At 41.6% G+C, this 13,882-nt stretch overlaps 1 protein-coding gene across 6 annotated transcripts in view; it reads right to left on the reverse strand.

The window, feature by feature from the left end:
• Window positions 1-1,924: 1,924 nt before the first annotated feature.
• The window catches only part of LOC112562844, a 45,952-nt gene continuing 33,994 nt past the window's right edge, over window positions 1,925-13,882 (reverse strand). For all 6 annotated transcript variants that reach the window (XM_025236391.1, XM_025236394.1, XM_025236393.1 and 3 more), the window contains one exon: window positions 1,925-4,028. In XM_025236391.1, the coding sequence (XP_025092176.1) occupies window positions 3,814-4,028 (215 nt within the window). In that variant the 3' untranslated portion in view covers window positions 1,925-3,813. The remainder of the gene's footprint in view (window positions 4,029-13,882) is intronic.

Genomic DNA, 13,882 nt, shown 5'->3' on the forward strand with positions numbered 1-13,882 from the left:
GGATCGGTATGTAGAACAGTTCTCGTAGTAAATAGACTTTCATTTTTCAATGTATTTTAGTATTAGCGTTAGCAATAAAAATAGTCACATCTCTGGAATTTTCTTTCTTTTTTCCACGATACTTCTGGACGCCCTTGTTACAGAGAAGGGCAAAGACTTTGCAATGAGATGTTGATTCTTACACCGGTGGTCGTGGTTATTGTTTTGTTATTTTATCTTGAAAGTAAGCGGTGAACAGCCTTTGATTTTTTGAGGAGTGATGGTTAAAATATTTTTGTGAATTGTATCAACATTTTTAGTTAGGTGTAATCCTGGAACATGCAGACTGATACATGAAGTTGATCAGAGTACCAATTATTTTGAAGCTGGATGTTAGAACTATACAAGATGGTTATTGTTCAGTGTTCGAAAATTACAAGACTTCTTTAGCTTAAATATATTGGTGTCTCGTGTTGAGCGTCCTCACAAAAAATTTGTGAGGTCGCCATGTAACTCGGGACGCCATTTTTTATAAGAAGGCGCCTCATTCTTTAGAAATGACCGTGAAAATTATTGCTCGTCAGAAAAGGTGGATAGCCACCCATTCATATTTCACAAAACTTGTTGCCAGACAGGCTAAACAACCTTTGAACTATCAGTTGATCGAACCTTTTCTGTGTCTGCATTTTCTCAGACAGAATTTCAATGCCATGTCCTTACATCAAAATTAACAAAAACAGGCGCCAAAACATCCAGGAAACATGAAGCCACATATTTTCTCGCGGAAACTGGTAGCACGATCCCTTCATGCCAGGGTCGTCTAACCACGTGACCCGTAAATACAGGCCGGGAGGGTAAAACGGACGACGACCTCGACATCTCTGTCCTCACACGGGTGACAAGAACAGGAAATTGTCAAGATGACACGAGAGTCGCCATCATCCTGCCTCTTTCCGCGATGATCCAGACGGAAACAAATCGGAAAGCAGACAAAACAGCGTAGTAATCACAAAAAATCTCCCCCACAAGAAGTAGTCCCTTTCGTTTTCCACGCAAGTTGATCCAGCTCTTGATGGAGCGGATGCCGGAGTATCTGAAGCCATTTACACGTGCGATGATGTCGTCTTCAGAGCTTTCTGGATTTGAGCTGTGTTGAGCTGTGCCTGATAGAGAGGATGTGACGTCACATTGTGTTGAGCTGTGCCTGATGGAGAAGAGGTGACGTCACATTGTGTTGAGCTGTGCCTGATCGAGAGGAGGTGACGTCACATTGTGCTGAGCTGTGCCTGATAGAGAGGAGGTGACGTCACATGGTGTTGAGCTGTGCCTGATAGAGAGGAGGTGACGTCACATTGTGCTGAGCTGTGCTATATATATATAGTCCGATAAACGTTAGCACTGACAAACCAATCCTGTGCACATTATAATGTTCTTGTGAAAGGAAATAGGAGAGAGGAACGAGAGAAAAACCCAGCTCTATCGTATGAGTGCGCGATCGAACGAAAAAGATGGAGAGAGAAAAACAAGATGACAGAGCATGTATATCTTATTTATTTAATTTTATATGTTAACGATAAAATGTGAAAACAGAGCCTGTGTGAGAGAGAGAGAGACCATTAGGAGCGGTAATCGTCGGACAATTGAGTTATCTTCCCTCGAGGAGCGTAATTGCAAGAGTTCGTGTCCCAAAGGCTCCTGTAGCAGGGAGGGCCTTTCACACGACAACAACTCCTCCCCTCTATATGTGGTTTATAAAGTCCAACATCCAAATTATATTTTTTACAGTTAACTAGTGATGGCGAATGTTCTAGTCACCTGCCAGGCAAGTTGACCGTTTATATTTCAGTCGGTTTAATTTTTCATGAGTCAGGAAACAAAAGTTAGTTTGAAGTAGACTATTGTTTGCTTAGTCTTAAAGTCAAAGAGAAACACTCAAACAGCAGGAAATGCTTCTCAAATCTTTATTTCAACGAGCAGGTTACCTGTCAAGAAAGATTTCGGTATCACCTGCATGATAGACATCCCGTCAGACATTGCGTCTCTGAGAGCCGACCTTTGGCATTCAGGTCGAAGCTGTCACACACTTCCAGTCGAGTCGACAGCATCACCCCAGGGTTATGTTTCTCAGCAGTCTAAGTACATTTCTTTCTTAATTTTATTTTCTCAGTGGTATTTTAAGGAACGATAGAATGAACACAAAAAAAAATAAAAAAAAAAAAAAAAAAAAAAAATGGGGGCATTCTTTTAGCCGATAGTTGTGGCTTCGACATGAATTCCAAAGGTGGGCTCATCATTACATGAAGAATCACAGGCAGGAATCGTTAAGATCACTAAACATGGCAGGAAGACAGAGTTCTCAGAATAACCTCCCTCAGAACATGGGCGCTCGAGGTCTAAGTTCTGTAACTAAACATGGAATTTTTGTGTCCACCCATATTATAGAGATTTATGCTATTTACATAAAAGTAGAATCTTCAATAACATTTGTAATCTGCCTTGAATATGTAAGACAATGCTACAACTTTAACATGTGTGTGTGGTGTGCGCGTGCTCACGTTCAGGCTTCGTTGGTTGAAAGATAATAATGAAACAAAACAAGAACAAATGAAGACCAGGACATGAGGATAGAGACAAAGTCAATCATTAAGACATAAAGAAATATCAAAATGAAGCCATGAAAGATTCCTTATGTAAGCAGAAAATCTGCAGATCGTAACAGTTTCCCGGTTTTTCATTTAACGTTCCAGCATATTTTTTGTTCATCCCACTACACGAAAACCGCTGGCACACGTTACATCTTTTATTTTAACAGGATGTTGCGAGTAGTTATCGTCCATCAATCTGAGGCCCGAGGGTAACTAGTCCAGGGTTGTTTCGGACACTTCACACACATGTAAGCCTGCAATTCTGGACGATTTACTGGCGCTGAATAAAGGGAATTATTCCTAAATAAACTGACTTTAGTGCAACACAGGGGGCAATAATCTCGATTGCTTTCTGAGATGATAGAAGTCACACAGTCTTTTAAACATTTTCTTTTTTGTTATAATTTGTGTCGCTGTCGAAGTTCCACGCAAAGGTATATAATATAATAAAATATTACATTAAGCAAAGCAAACTGTTTTGAAATACAAAGATGACTTTCTAAGTAAGACAGGCAGTATTTTATAATAAAGACAATAACATTTGAATACAGACAAACATATTTAAGCTGAGATAGGATACGCACGCGCAATGAATGAATCAATCAGTCAACCAATCAACCATCCAAACAATTGATCATCGAATATAATTAAACATGGGGAGAAAGAAAGAGAGAACAATAGATTACATAAAGGAATACAAAGAGCTAAGTTAGGAAAAGGAAAGACAGCCAGTGGGAGACGAATAAGATATAATAACAGCTTTATTCCTCACAATTCAGCAAGAGAGTTTGCTGAGTTCAGTCTGCACTCAATACTCTGGCCAAAGAAATATAGTTTGCTCTGTCTGCTTCACCAAGAGAACGACTACCACACCTTGTGTCACAGGACACGCGTCAACAAGGGTAAAGCTTCCTTTGAATCACACCAGAACACTCAGGCTCTTGAAAGCGGAAGTGACGTCTTAGTAACACAGAGGAAGTCAACGTCTGCACCCACCCGACGAAATCCACAATGTTTGCAACTTCTAAAGAGGATCGTCGACAAAAATCATTTGATAATCTTTGATGAAAATCTGTCCGACGGCCTCGAGCCTGGGGCCCCCAAGTCATCCACCGCGAACGGCACGTGATATGTCCGTGGCGCCATCTGCGCGGTTTGCAGGTAAATCCATCACCGGAAGTGACGCACACTATGTAAAAATATCCCGAGCACGCATGTCCGTAAATTGTGACAGGAAAGGACAGAAGACGGACAAGGCTGTTCCCATGATTCCTAGCATGTAGCTCCAGCCAATCAGACAATGCCCCGTGTCGTAGGAGGACGCGAAGTCACCGCAGTAATGGCGGAAAAAGGTGGATCCGAAGCCCATGGGGAATATGAGAAGACCGGCGATCATGATGAGGACTGCAAAAAAAAAAAAATAATAATAATAAAACATTGATAAACAACGTTACCATAGATACACAGCTTGAGAAACATGGGGAAAATATTAACAAACCACACACACACACACGTATAACGCATGGTATTCAGATAAGGAAATCGAAGACTTAATATAGAGTGCAATCAGCGACAGGTGCGATGTTGACATTATCTAAGGTAAAAATAGAAAAAAGGGTTAATTAAGTAAACAACAGGTAAAAATATTTTCTGTAACATATATCACATTTCCAATCTTTATGGTCAGGGGTTATGGAAAGTGTGTGTTATATTATATGCGTAATATAATATTTAGCACTGAACAACAACAACAGCAACAACAACACGAGTGGCGGTAGAAGAAGAATGAGTAGGAGGGGGGATCAAAAAGAACAAAATAAAGATAGAAAGAAGAAAGCACGCGATCATGCCCCTGCATGTATACGTGCTTAATATCACGGTAATATTTGTATTTGTCATACTTAAACGATGTCGGAAAAGGTAGATTTTATGAGCATGTTAAAACAAAGGACAAAACTAACTCAAGGAAAGGCATCGGCAGGATGCAAGTAACGACCAAACATTAAACACTTGACAGAGTGGAGCCGACAAGCGCTTAGTAGATAAAAGCTTTGGTAAGAGGCTACAGACACCTTGTCTCTGGGATTTTAATGTAGAAAAACTCTTTTATCAGAGACTGCGGAGAGGGAGAGGACACGATTAAGCACTGTCTCGGGCAAGAACACAAGCATCGATTTTCTCTCTCCACTCACTCACACACACTCTCTCTCACACACTCTCACACACACAGACACACTCACACTCTCTCCCACACACACACTCACAGACACACTCCCACACACACACTCTCTCTCACAGACACTCTCTCAGACATTCTCTCTCTCAAAAACACACTTTCTCGTACGCACACACAGAGCTTGTGGCGCCGAGAACAATGTAAGGGAAGTAACCGCCGGATTCTCTTTGCATCTGTGCTGCCAGCAGTTCTCGCTCTTTGCCTGCAAACATGCCTTTCTTTTATGGCGGAAGATTTTGCTGTCAGCCTCTGCGTCTTGAAAGCCATCCACAGTAAAATAATAGAAAGAAACCCAAAAAATTTCTTAGACATTACAATCGACTGTGCAAGTAGAATATAAAACTACATCTCGATGTCGCAAAAACTTTTTTAGAATTTCCGACACGTTGACGGAAAAAGAAAAGACACGAAGGTAAATCATTCAACCACCATACGACTCTGAAGGGCAAGGACACATGCACGTGACACACATCTCCCCCTAAATACGTACACTATGTACTTCTATCTGATAAAGGGATTTCCCGATAGCGTTACGGTTAATAAGGTCATAGGTTAAGAGCTCATCTCGGGGAGCATGCAGTTCTCTCAGGATATTTTTCTCTGTATCGCCACTTCTCTCAGAAATACTTAATTATCATTAGGTGTGTAAACCTTACCAACCAGCCAAGCCGGTAAAGATTGTGTTTTCTCTGTTCGTTTCGTAGCCAGCAATACAATTAAATATAAGAAAGGTAAAGATGGTGTAGTGGTCGTTGGAGATTGGAGTGTTAAAGACCATACTTTTCTCCGGGGTCTGCTTTGCTTCTTTCTTCATTACGTAACCCTCTAAGACAGCAGACAACAAGTCAACAGATATTCAACTTGCGGGCGGAGGCAAAGCACGATGCGCCAAACGAGAATCGAACCGACTATCGCACGCGTCTCCAGCCTTGATCGCCAAACCTCTAACCACTCACGAACTGATTATTTTCTCTTCAAATTAAGAAACGATTGTGAAACATTTCCAAGCAAGTTTATAAATGTGGGTTTTTTTAATTAGTTACTTCACTTGCATGAAAGAGAGTTCTAATAGTTCCACAGTCCTTAAAAACTGGAGTTGCCCCTGTGACCTTTGTCATGAATCCGGTTTTCATCGCCGTCAGCAATGATGTGGTCATTGTCTCTGCCTCCGCAGCAATCTGAAGGGCGTTGCATGCCCTGACCTTTAGCACAGCGCATGTCCGTGTCGCCACGCGCTCAGCTTCCGCTGGGAGGATTGGGGAGGACAGCCTGGGTGATGACTTCAGTGAGGCTTTGTGACAATGACAATTGCTTGATTGGTCCTTGCGGATATTCCATACTACCACAGCTCGTCAATAATGAAAAGCCACTTGAATGTCACCAGGCACAAACAACAACAACAACAACAACAACAACAACAACAACAACAAACAACAATAAGAAGAATAATAGATCGAGTTTTTCGCGTAGATGCGAAGACAGTGTACTCAACAAAAGGCTACAAAGAAACAGTCAGCCATAAAAACAAACAAACAAACAAAAACCACAACTGTCAGAAAACAGATGACATAACCGTGACAAGTAGGTCAAGTGTTTTATACATATATATATATAACACCATAACCCCAACCCTCCCCCTAACCTCAAAGACTTTTAGGTTCAGTTTATCAACAATGGACTCTAGAAACTACCCAGAGTGTACAGTTATTTCAAATGAATGGATTGAGTTTATTATAAGCTGCTAATTCCTACAAACTATGTTTCGTTTAGGAGGTCTTGGTTTTAGCACAAAAAAAGGCCAAGTCTACATTTTTGTTGTTCCGTTACAAGAGTTGGTTCACTGATCACTGACCACGCCCTGTCATCACGTGATCCTAGCTAATGCATCTACTCCCATCTTCTGTAACATCAGATTTATGTCAATGGAAGTGTACTTTAATTTTCTAAAGCAAAACTAATTAAAAACTTCACACGAATATTAGTCACGGCTAGTAAACATCGTTATAATCAGCTAACTAGTCAGTAACTTAAACTTAGTTTCACGTTAGGTTGGAGGTAACTTCTAAAAAGAAGAAATAAGCATGAAACAATGAAGGAATGACATAATGGAAGAAATAAAAATAAGAGAGACAACGATGAAACATCATTATTCACTTAACTCCATGCTCTCCCAAAAAAACTAAAATATTAAAAAAAGAGAAAACGAAAAAAGAAAAATACAAAGAAAAACGAATGAAAGACTATGATAACGAAACCATCAACAGGGGATTCCTATTAATCATTCCTAACCGACGGCCATAACTTGAAAAGAAAACCCCATCTTTATGAGCCTCTGAAAGGAAAAGAGTTCCTCGGGAACGACTACAGAAAGTAGGTGAGGAGGGCAGTGGTGGTGGAGGCAAGAAGCGAATCCCATCAAATGGAAGTAAAGTCGGGTTAGACAGAGCCGCTAAGTCGCCATCAGTCGGCGCGTGCATTGTCAACAAACTGCATCCCGCGAGGATGCGGCGAGCACATCATAAGTTCGCCAGCAAATGGCTCAGAATTCGGCCACGCGGCCCAATTTGGAGGTAAAAGCCGGCGTTCCTCCTTTTGCAGATGCCATTTAGGGTAATTTAAGCGGCAGTGCAGGTTCTATTACGGACTTATTATCCGTTTTGTCTCCAAGAGGCGGCTCGTAAAATGGCGGCCCGTAAGTCCTGCCTCGCATTCTCGCGAGAATAAATCATTGTCTGGCGGCAAAATGGCGAGAACAGTCCCTTCCCAGGAGGCAACTGGCAGGCGGATTTATGGCTGGTTCGGTTGCTATGGTAGAGGATCGGCTGATGCTGTACCCGTCATAAGCGAATCACTGTCAGAAGCAATCTTTACCATCTTTATTCTTCCTTCTCTTTTGATATTTTCCTATCACAGGTAGGTGTTATCAGGTGAAATAAGTAGAAGCATTAAGTTTCATCACAATAGTAGAAAATAGTAGAAAAGGAAGGAAAACGTCGATGCTGGAAGCATCATTAGTAATCATTTTTTTTTCTTTGGTGAAGAATTTCGTTCGTTCAAGCTTTAGTGACCCAGCTGCACACAAGAGAGAAAAGTTTATAAACAAGTCTTCTCAAGCCCGGCAATGTTATTACAAATGGATTACCTGCGCTAAAACAGATGAGAGGTGTGCTCGTGTCTGCCACACCATCATTCAAGCTGATCCTAAACATTTTCAAGGAGTGTATATTAGGTGGTAAAAAAACCCCGAACGGATTAAAGCAAGTTTCAGTAGTTGCCTTAAACACAACTTACATCACTCTGTAAAACCATTTTTTTAACGTCCACCCAGAAGAAAAGAAAGATGTTGGACAATCTTAAAGACGTGGCAGAACTTATTCTCACTCGAGGCAATGAGTGATGTTTGTCCTTTGCAGCAACAGTGTTCTCGGATCTCGATAAACACATCGCTCCTCCCTCCTCCTCCACCCTTGCCTCCGGCCTTTCTCTCTGGCGCCGACTGTCAGCACGCTCATTCCTCACCGCGCATGCGCCGTCTGCACTGCCAGCCTCGCCGCAGGCATCAACACCTTCGTGCAACGCATAATCGACCTTGGTACAGGATGTGGCCTGTCCCTGGGGACTGTACCCGGGTGTGGATGGTCACAGGTGTTGAAAGTGTTTTGCAAAATCATGGAGGAAGGTTGGCTCGTACCTCCCGACAATATCTTTAAGATGCCCGACAGTGTCAGCAAGGACTGTGGTGTTGTATGGACTGCTGGCAGTCTTCTGGAAGCAGATCTCAGCCTCTCGTGAAGTGGTGAACTCTCAAGTCTTAGCGAACCATCTGAAAGTCGCTAACCGGGACCACGGGAAATGTGGATGAACAGCGTTTGTTGCTTCATGGATGTGTATAGGTGGACTGCCGTCTGTCTGCCGAGACCAACGCTTAGCCTCTTGCCAAGTTCTCCACTGTTAGTCTCGGCGAGCCTAAACAAAGAATGCGACTAAACCGGAAGCTTTGTACACACCAGCCTCGTTTTAGTAGTTAACTGGAAAAATCGTCTGCCAGCAGTCCAGTTATACAAGTTCGTGGTTGCTTTGCCACTGTTTTTCTTTTTCTTTTCTTTTTTTTTTTTTTTTTGGAAAAAGTTGTTGATCTGCATTCCCTCTTCCCCTGTCCTACTTCGCTTACTCACGAAAGTGTACAATTCCAAGGAAGGGGTTCCAACAGAAAATGCTAATGGTTCTCCAAGGACGGGACTGATCATTAGATAGTAACTGCACCCAGTGGGGCTGGCCTGCCTGACTTTAGTTCAGTCGAAGGAGACAAAGATATAAAAAGAAGTAAAAGAAAAAATCCAGCATATACACCCGTGTGTGTGTGCTTGTGCTAACCCAGGGATAGCATAAAGAGGAGTTGGTGGAGAGAAACAACAAAAGCGTCAAAAATTATCAAACTAAAAAAAGGAATACATTTGAGAGTTTCTTAGTCTCCAGATGTAAGTATTTCTGTCAATTGAATCGCAAATGTCATTGTGTCCAGACATGCGTACACACCATGTAAACACACACACACACAATCCCTCACACACACACATTTATATTTTAGAGAAATTGCGACAGGTGGGCAGAGACAGCCTCGTCCTGGAGTACCACTAACGAGTTTCCTCCAGACGTTGACATTTACGTGATGACGGGGAAGCAAGTCACGTAAAAAAGAAAGAGAGAGGAGAGAGAGCATCTTGAAGACGTATCCTCCACGTGATCTGCACGGAGGACGTTGCTCGCTGTTTGACGAGAAACATTAGCATGGTGCGATGTCTTATCTCTCACCAATGACATTTTTTACTATTTCCTTTGCAGCAGTCTAGCCAAAGTAAAAAAGAAGAAGAATCCAGATTTTTCAAATGAGCCTGCAGGTTTTTTCCCTCGTTTTTCTTTTTTTTTCTTTTTGGTGAAATTTCATCCCAGGAGTTTCAGAGGAAGGCGAAGAGCAAGTCTGACATTAACAGTGAATGTATCAAGAATGATAGATTATCAGCATCTAAACGACAGCAGACAGAGAGAAGAAAAAGGATAAATTAGTGAACGGCATTCATACGACTGTCTTCGATAAGATCAGGATGAACAGAACATTTTTGAAACAAATAATCTGAAGTATCATCCCGTGTAATCATCAAATCATACCTCACAGATGAAATGTCAGCAGGTGTTAAAGCAAACACTGAACCACCACAGGAAAACAATAATTACACTTTGTTGAGACAAATCCTTTCCACAGCTGTGTCCTGATTCACACTTCTGAGATGAAATGTTTATAGTTACAAAAGATAGTCAACAAATAACTTTCAAGCAAAACACAAAACAGAAGGAAAGAGTTTTGCTATGAAAGTATAAAGTTTGACTTTTATTCTTCCAAAGAAAAGCGAGAAAATATGCTTTCATGGAACAAGGGATATCTATTCAATAAACACCACAAACGAGCAAATAAATAAATAATCCCGAGACAGGCCGGCAGACAGAATGTTGTTGATATCATCAAACTGTCTCGAGAGCTAACTTCTCATCCTATTGTAAAAAAGTTCAACACCTGATAAGTTGTTTTTATTTTTAAAAGACTAGCAGTTCTCGGCTGTTTATCTTTGTCCTTTTTTAAGACATTCATGTTTTGTGAGCGGCCATACTATTATTTTTATGATCCTGTGAAGTGTTTTGGCAACATCTACCGCGGTGTCGACAATTACTGAGAGAAGACAACCGTCTGCTGTAGTCTGTTACACACTCCGACTTTTTATCCAGCAGGGAAAAGATATCGGCTTTGCTGATTAAGAGATAAGGACAGAAAAAAAAAGCACAAAGACGCAGGCTGGCTGTTAGAAAGAAAGAAAGGAAGGAACGAAAGAAAAGACAGACAGACAAAAAGAAACGAAATAAAGCAAAAATAAAGTAATAAATAGAACAAAAATAATTCGAACATACAAAAAGCAAGAAAAGAAACAAATAACAAAAGGAAGGAACGAAAGAAAAACAGAAAAAAAGAAAGTAAATAAAACTGAAATAAAAAAATAAACAAAGCAAAATAAACAAATAAAGAAACAAAAGAAACAAAAAAAAATAAATAAATAAAAAGAGAAAGGCAAACATAAAGGGGTTTGGGGAGAAAACTAAAGAAGGACATTCGCTTGAAGATGAGAAAGTAGAAGACGATTGAACCCATGAAGTCAGCACAGCTTGCCTGTCTGCAGACGACGGGGACGACAATACCCGACATCAAGTCCCGCCGTCTCTGCAGGTGTTAACAACATCATCTACCCGACACTGTGGTACAGATGGCGGCTGGTGTTGCTTACTAGCAGCTAACACAAAGTGGAACAGAAAAACACTCGAAAACGACGGGATTTATCTATCCTTCCCTCTCTCAACCATTCAATTGACTGAGCTCTAGAAATAACCATCCTCGATGTCTATTCATTCTGCCCTTCCTTCATTTCTCTGTCTCGTTGTCTGTTTGGAACACGTCTCTCCTAAACTTATTTCATTCTCTTTGTTCTTTTTTGTATCTTCTGTTCTGTTTATTCCAACACACACACATAATCGACAGAAAATAACGACGATGAACGATTCAGAAAACAGAGGAACAGAATCCCGGGTGGAATATCATCCATGATAAAAAAAAATATTATACTTCCTTAACTCTTGTTAGAGATCACTGGCCATTCTGTAGGCTTCTATTCTTCTTTTCAATAAATTCCGTTTGCGTTTTTTTAATTATGTTGTTCTTCTTTCCATCCTTATTTCTTTTTACATTTCTTCTGTTGACTACGCTCTCATCACAGCGACATAAAAATATAAGCGACTGACAAAGTGGATGCAAAAGTGCATTTTGGTAAAAGAAGATTGAAATAAAACAAAACAAAAATTAAAAGCAAGCCCAAACAAAAACCATAACAAAAAACAAACAATTAAACAAACAAAACCAAGCAAAACAAATAAACAACAACAACAAAAAAAAATCCACCAAAAGTAAAATCAAAAACAAAACTAGACAAAGCAACACGAAACACGAAGCAACAACAGCAAAACTCAAAGCGAAACAAAAGCGAGTAAGGAAGCAAGAGCAGTGTGGAGGACGGCGGGTCTCCCGCCGATGGAATCCCGTTTATTAGTCTGTTTGCATAAGTTTCCTGAGATGGTTGTCACGACAAACAGAAACATTTCCCCAGTTAACCTGCGCCAAGTGTTGCGAGGTAAAAGCTAGGTGCACAACAGGGTCTGGAATGACAAAACAAACATGTTTACAGGTCCTCGCAGTCTATGGAGCATGCGCGTGCGAGCACAACACACGCCGGTAGGGGGCGCCGTCAGAAGGTGAGGAACGCAGGGTACGTTGGTGTCGTTGGTGTAGTTGGCCTCAACACAACTTCAACAGCAGACTACACCACCTCACGATCCTACACCAGCAGTTGCCAATCTGTCCAGAAGTCGGGTATTCGGGTGTCGTTCGTGGACTAACACATGGGCGTCTCGTGGGTAACGGTTAATGGTCTCAACCAACAGACAGACCGACCGACCACAATGCATTTCCATTTATTTTTTTTATTTATTTACATAGGAAAGAAATTTTACGAGAAAGAAAGAAGAACATAGTTTTTTTTTTTTCCAAGTTCAAAGAAAGCCACACCGATTAATCGAATTCTGGGTTGCAACACAACTCTCTTCCACCCGACCCCTCCTTCCACACTTTCCCCCATTACCTTAATCCAATCAGCAGCAGACATGTTTTTCCAATAACTACGTGCATCTGCTCGAGTTCGTCCTCCCCGTCCTCTTCCTCCCTCCACCTTTCCACATCATCTGCGCAAGTCATCATCTTTTAAAATCTCGCGAGAAACCTCGAGAAACAACGATCTTTACAAGCCATCGTCAGCTCAACATTAGCAATCAGTCCCCTGACTGCAGAAAAAAAAACTGTTTGAGCTAGTCTGTACACACCCAAAATTATGCACCCGCTGAATATTGACGATATAATTAATCTTAAATTAAAATTCAATGAATGGATGAAAACCAGATATTTAAAATTTTAATGAAGGAATCCAAGTTGCTAACACGTCCTGGTTTCGTCCACATGTTGAAAAAATGACTAAAAGTTCAACGACTACAGACTTTGATACGAAGAAAGAGATACCCAGATACCGGAACCACAGAGCTAGACTTAGTAGAGCTATCACAGATACCCAGAGACGAGAGCCGAAGATGACCCAAGGTTCGCCGTGTTTAACGACAGAACTATGCTGACGAGTCCTCAGATCGCTAGAGTAGTGAAACGGAGAGGAGGGTCGGTGGGTGGGACGAAAAAAAAAAAAAAAAAGATAAAGATATTGGAGGGGATGGGAGAGAAGGTGGGACCGAAAACAAAAATAAATAAAAAGAAGATAAAAGCTGGGAGTAGAGCATTCCTCGGGTATCGATAGGGACTTCAGAAGCGGAAAGGAGCATGGACATCAAAGCTTTGTGGTGATGTATGAATTATTTGCCGAGACTTCAAACACATCCGGGAACGTCCGCCGATGGGAAGGCAAACTGACCGATGGGAAGCCCGCACATAGAAACACGCGCACGAGCGCACACACGCACACATGCAGGGAAATCCCGCTAAAAGAGCAACTGGACGATGGAGCGAACTTGAGAGAGAGAAAGAGGGGAAGGAGGGGAAGAGAGAGGGAGAGAGAGAGGGGAGAGAGAGAAAGGGGAAGGAGACAAAGAGAGTAGCATGAGGTAAGCAGGCGATAACACAAGCACGTGAAGTAGCAGTTGCTGTGAACCTCACCGCCGTGCGTGCAGCGTGCACGTGCACGTGACTACATACAAGTGCTAAGACCTCGGTGTCACACGACGATTATGGACAAACCAGTCACACCCGCGATCTCTCGTTGAAAATGTATATTTAAAAAAAAAAAAAAAGATACACGGACTGTCCTAGTTCTGAACTCTGGTGGTTTGGACTGTTGCCGAAAACATCCATTGCGAAGTCATCATCTGTCAG

Source organism: Pomacea canaliculata, linkage group LG4, assembly GCF_003073045.1.
Source record: "Pomacea canaliculata isolate SZHN2017 linkage group LG4, ASM307304v1, whole genome shotgun sequence".
NCBI lineage: Eukaryota > Metazoa > Mollusca > Gastropoda > Architaenioglossa > Ampullariidae > Pomacea > Pomacea canaliculata.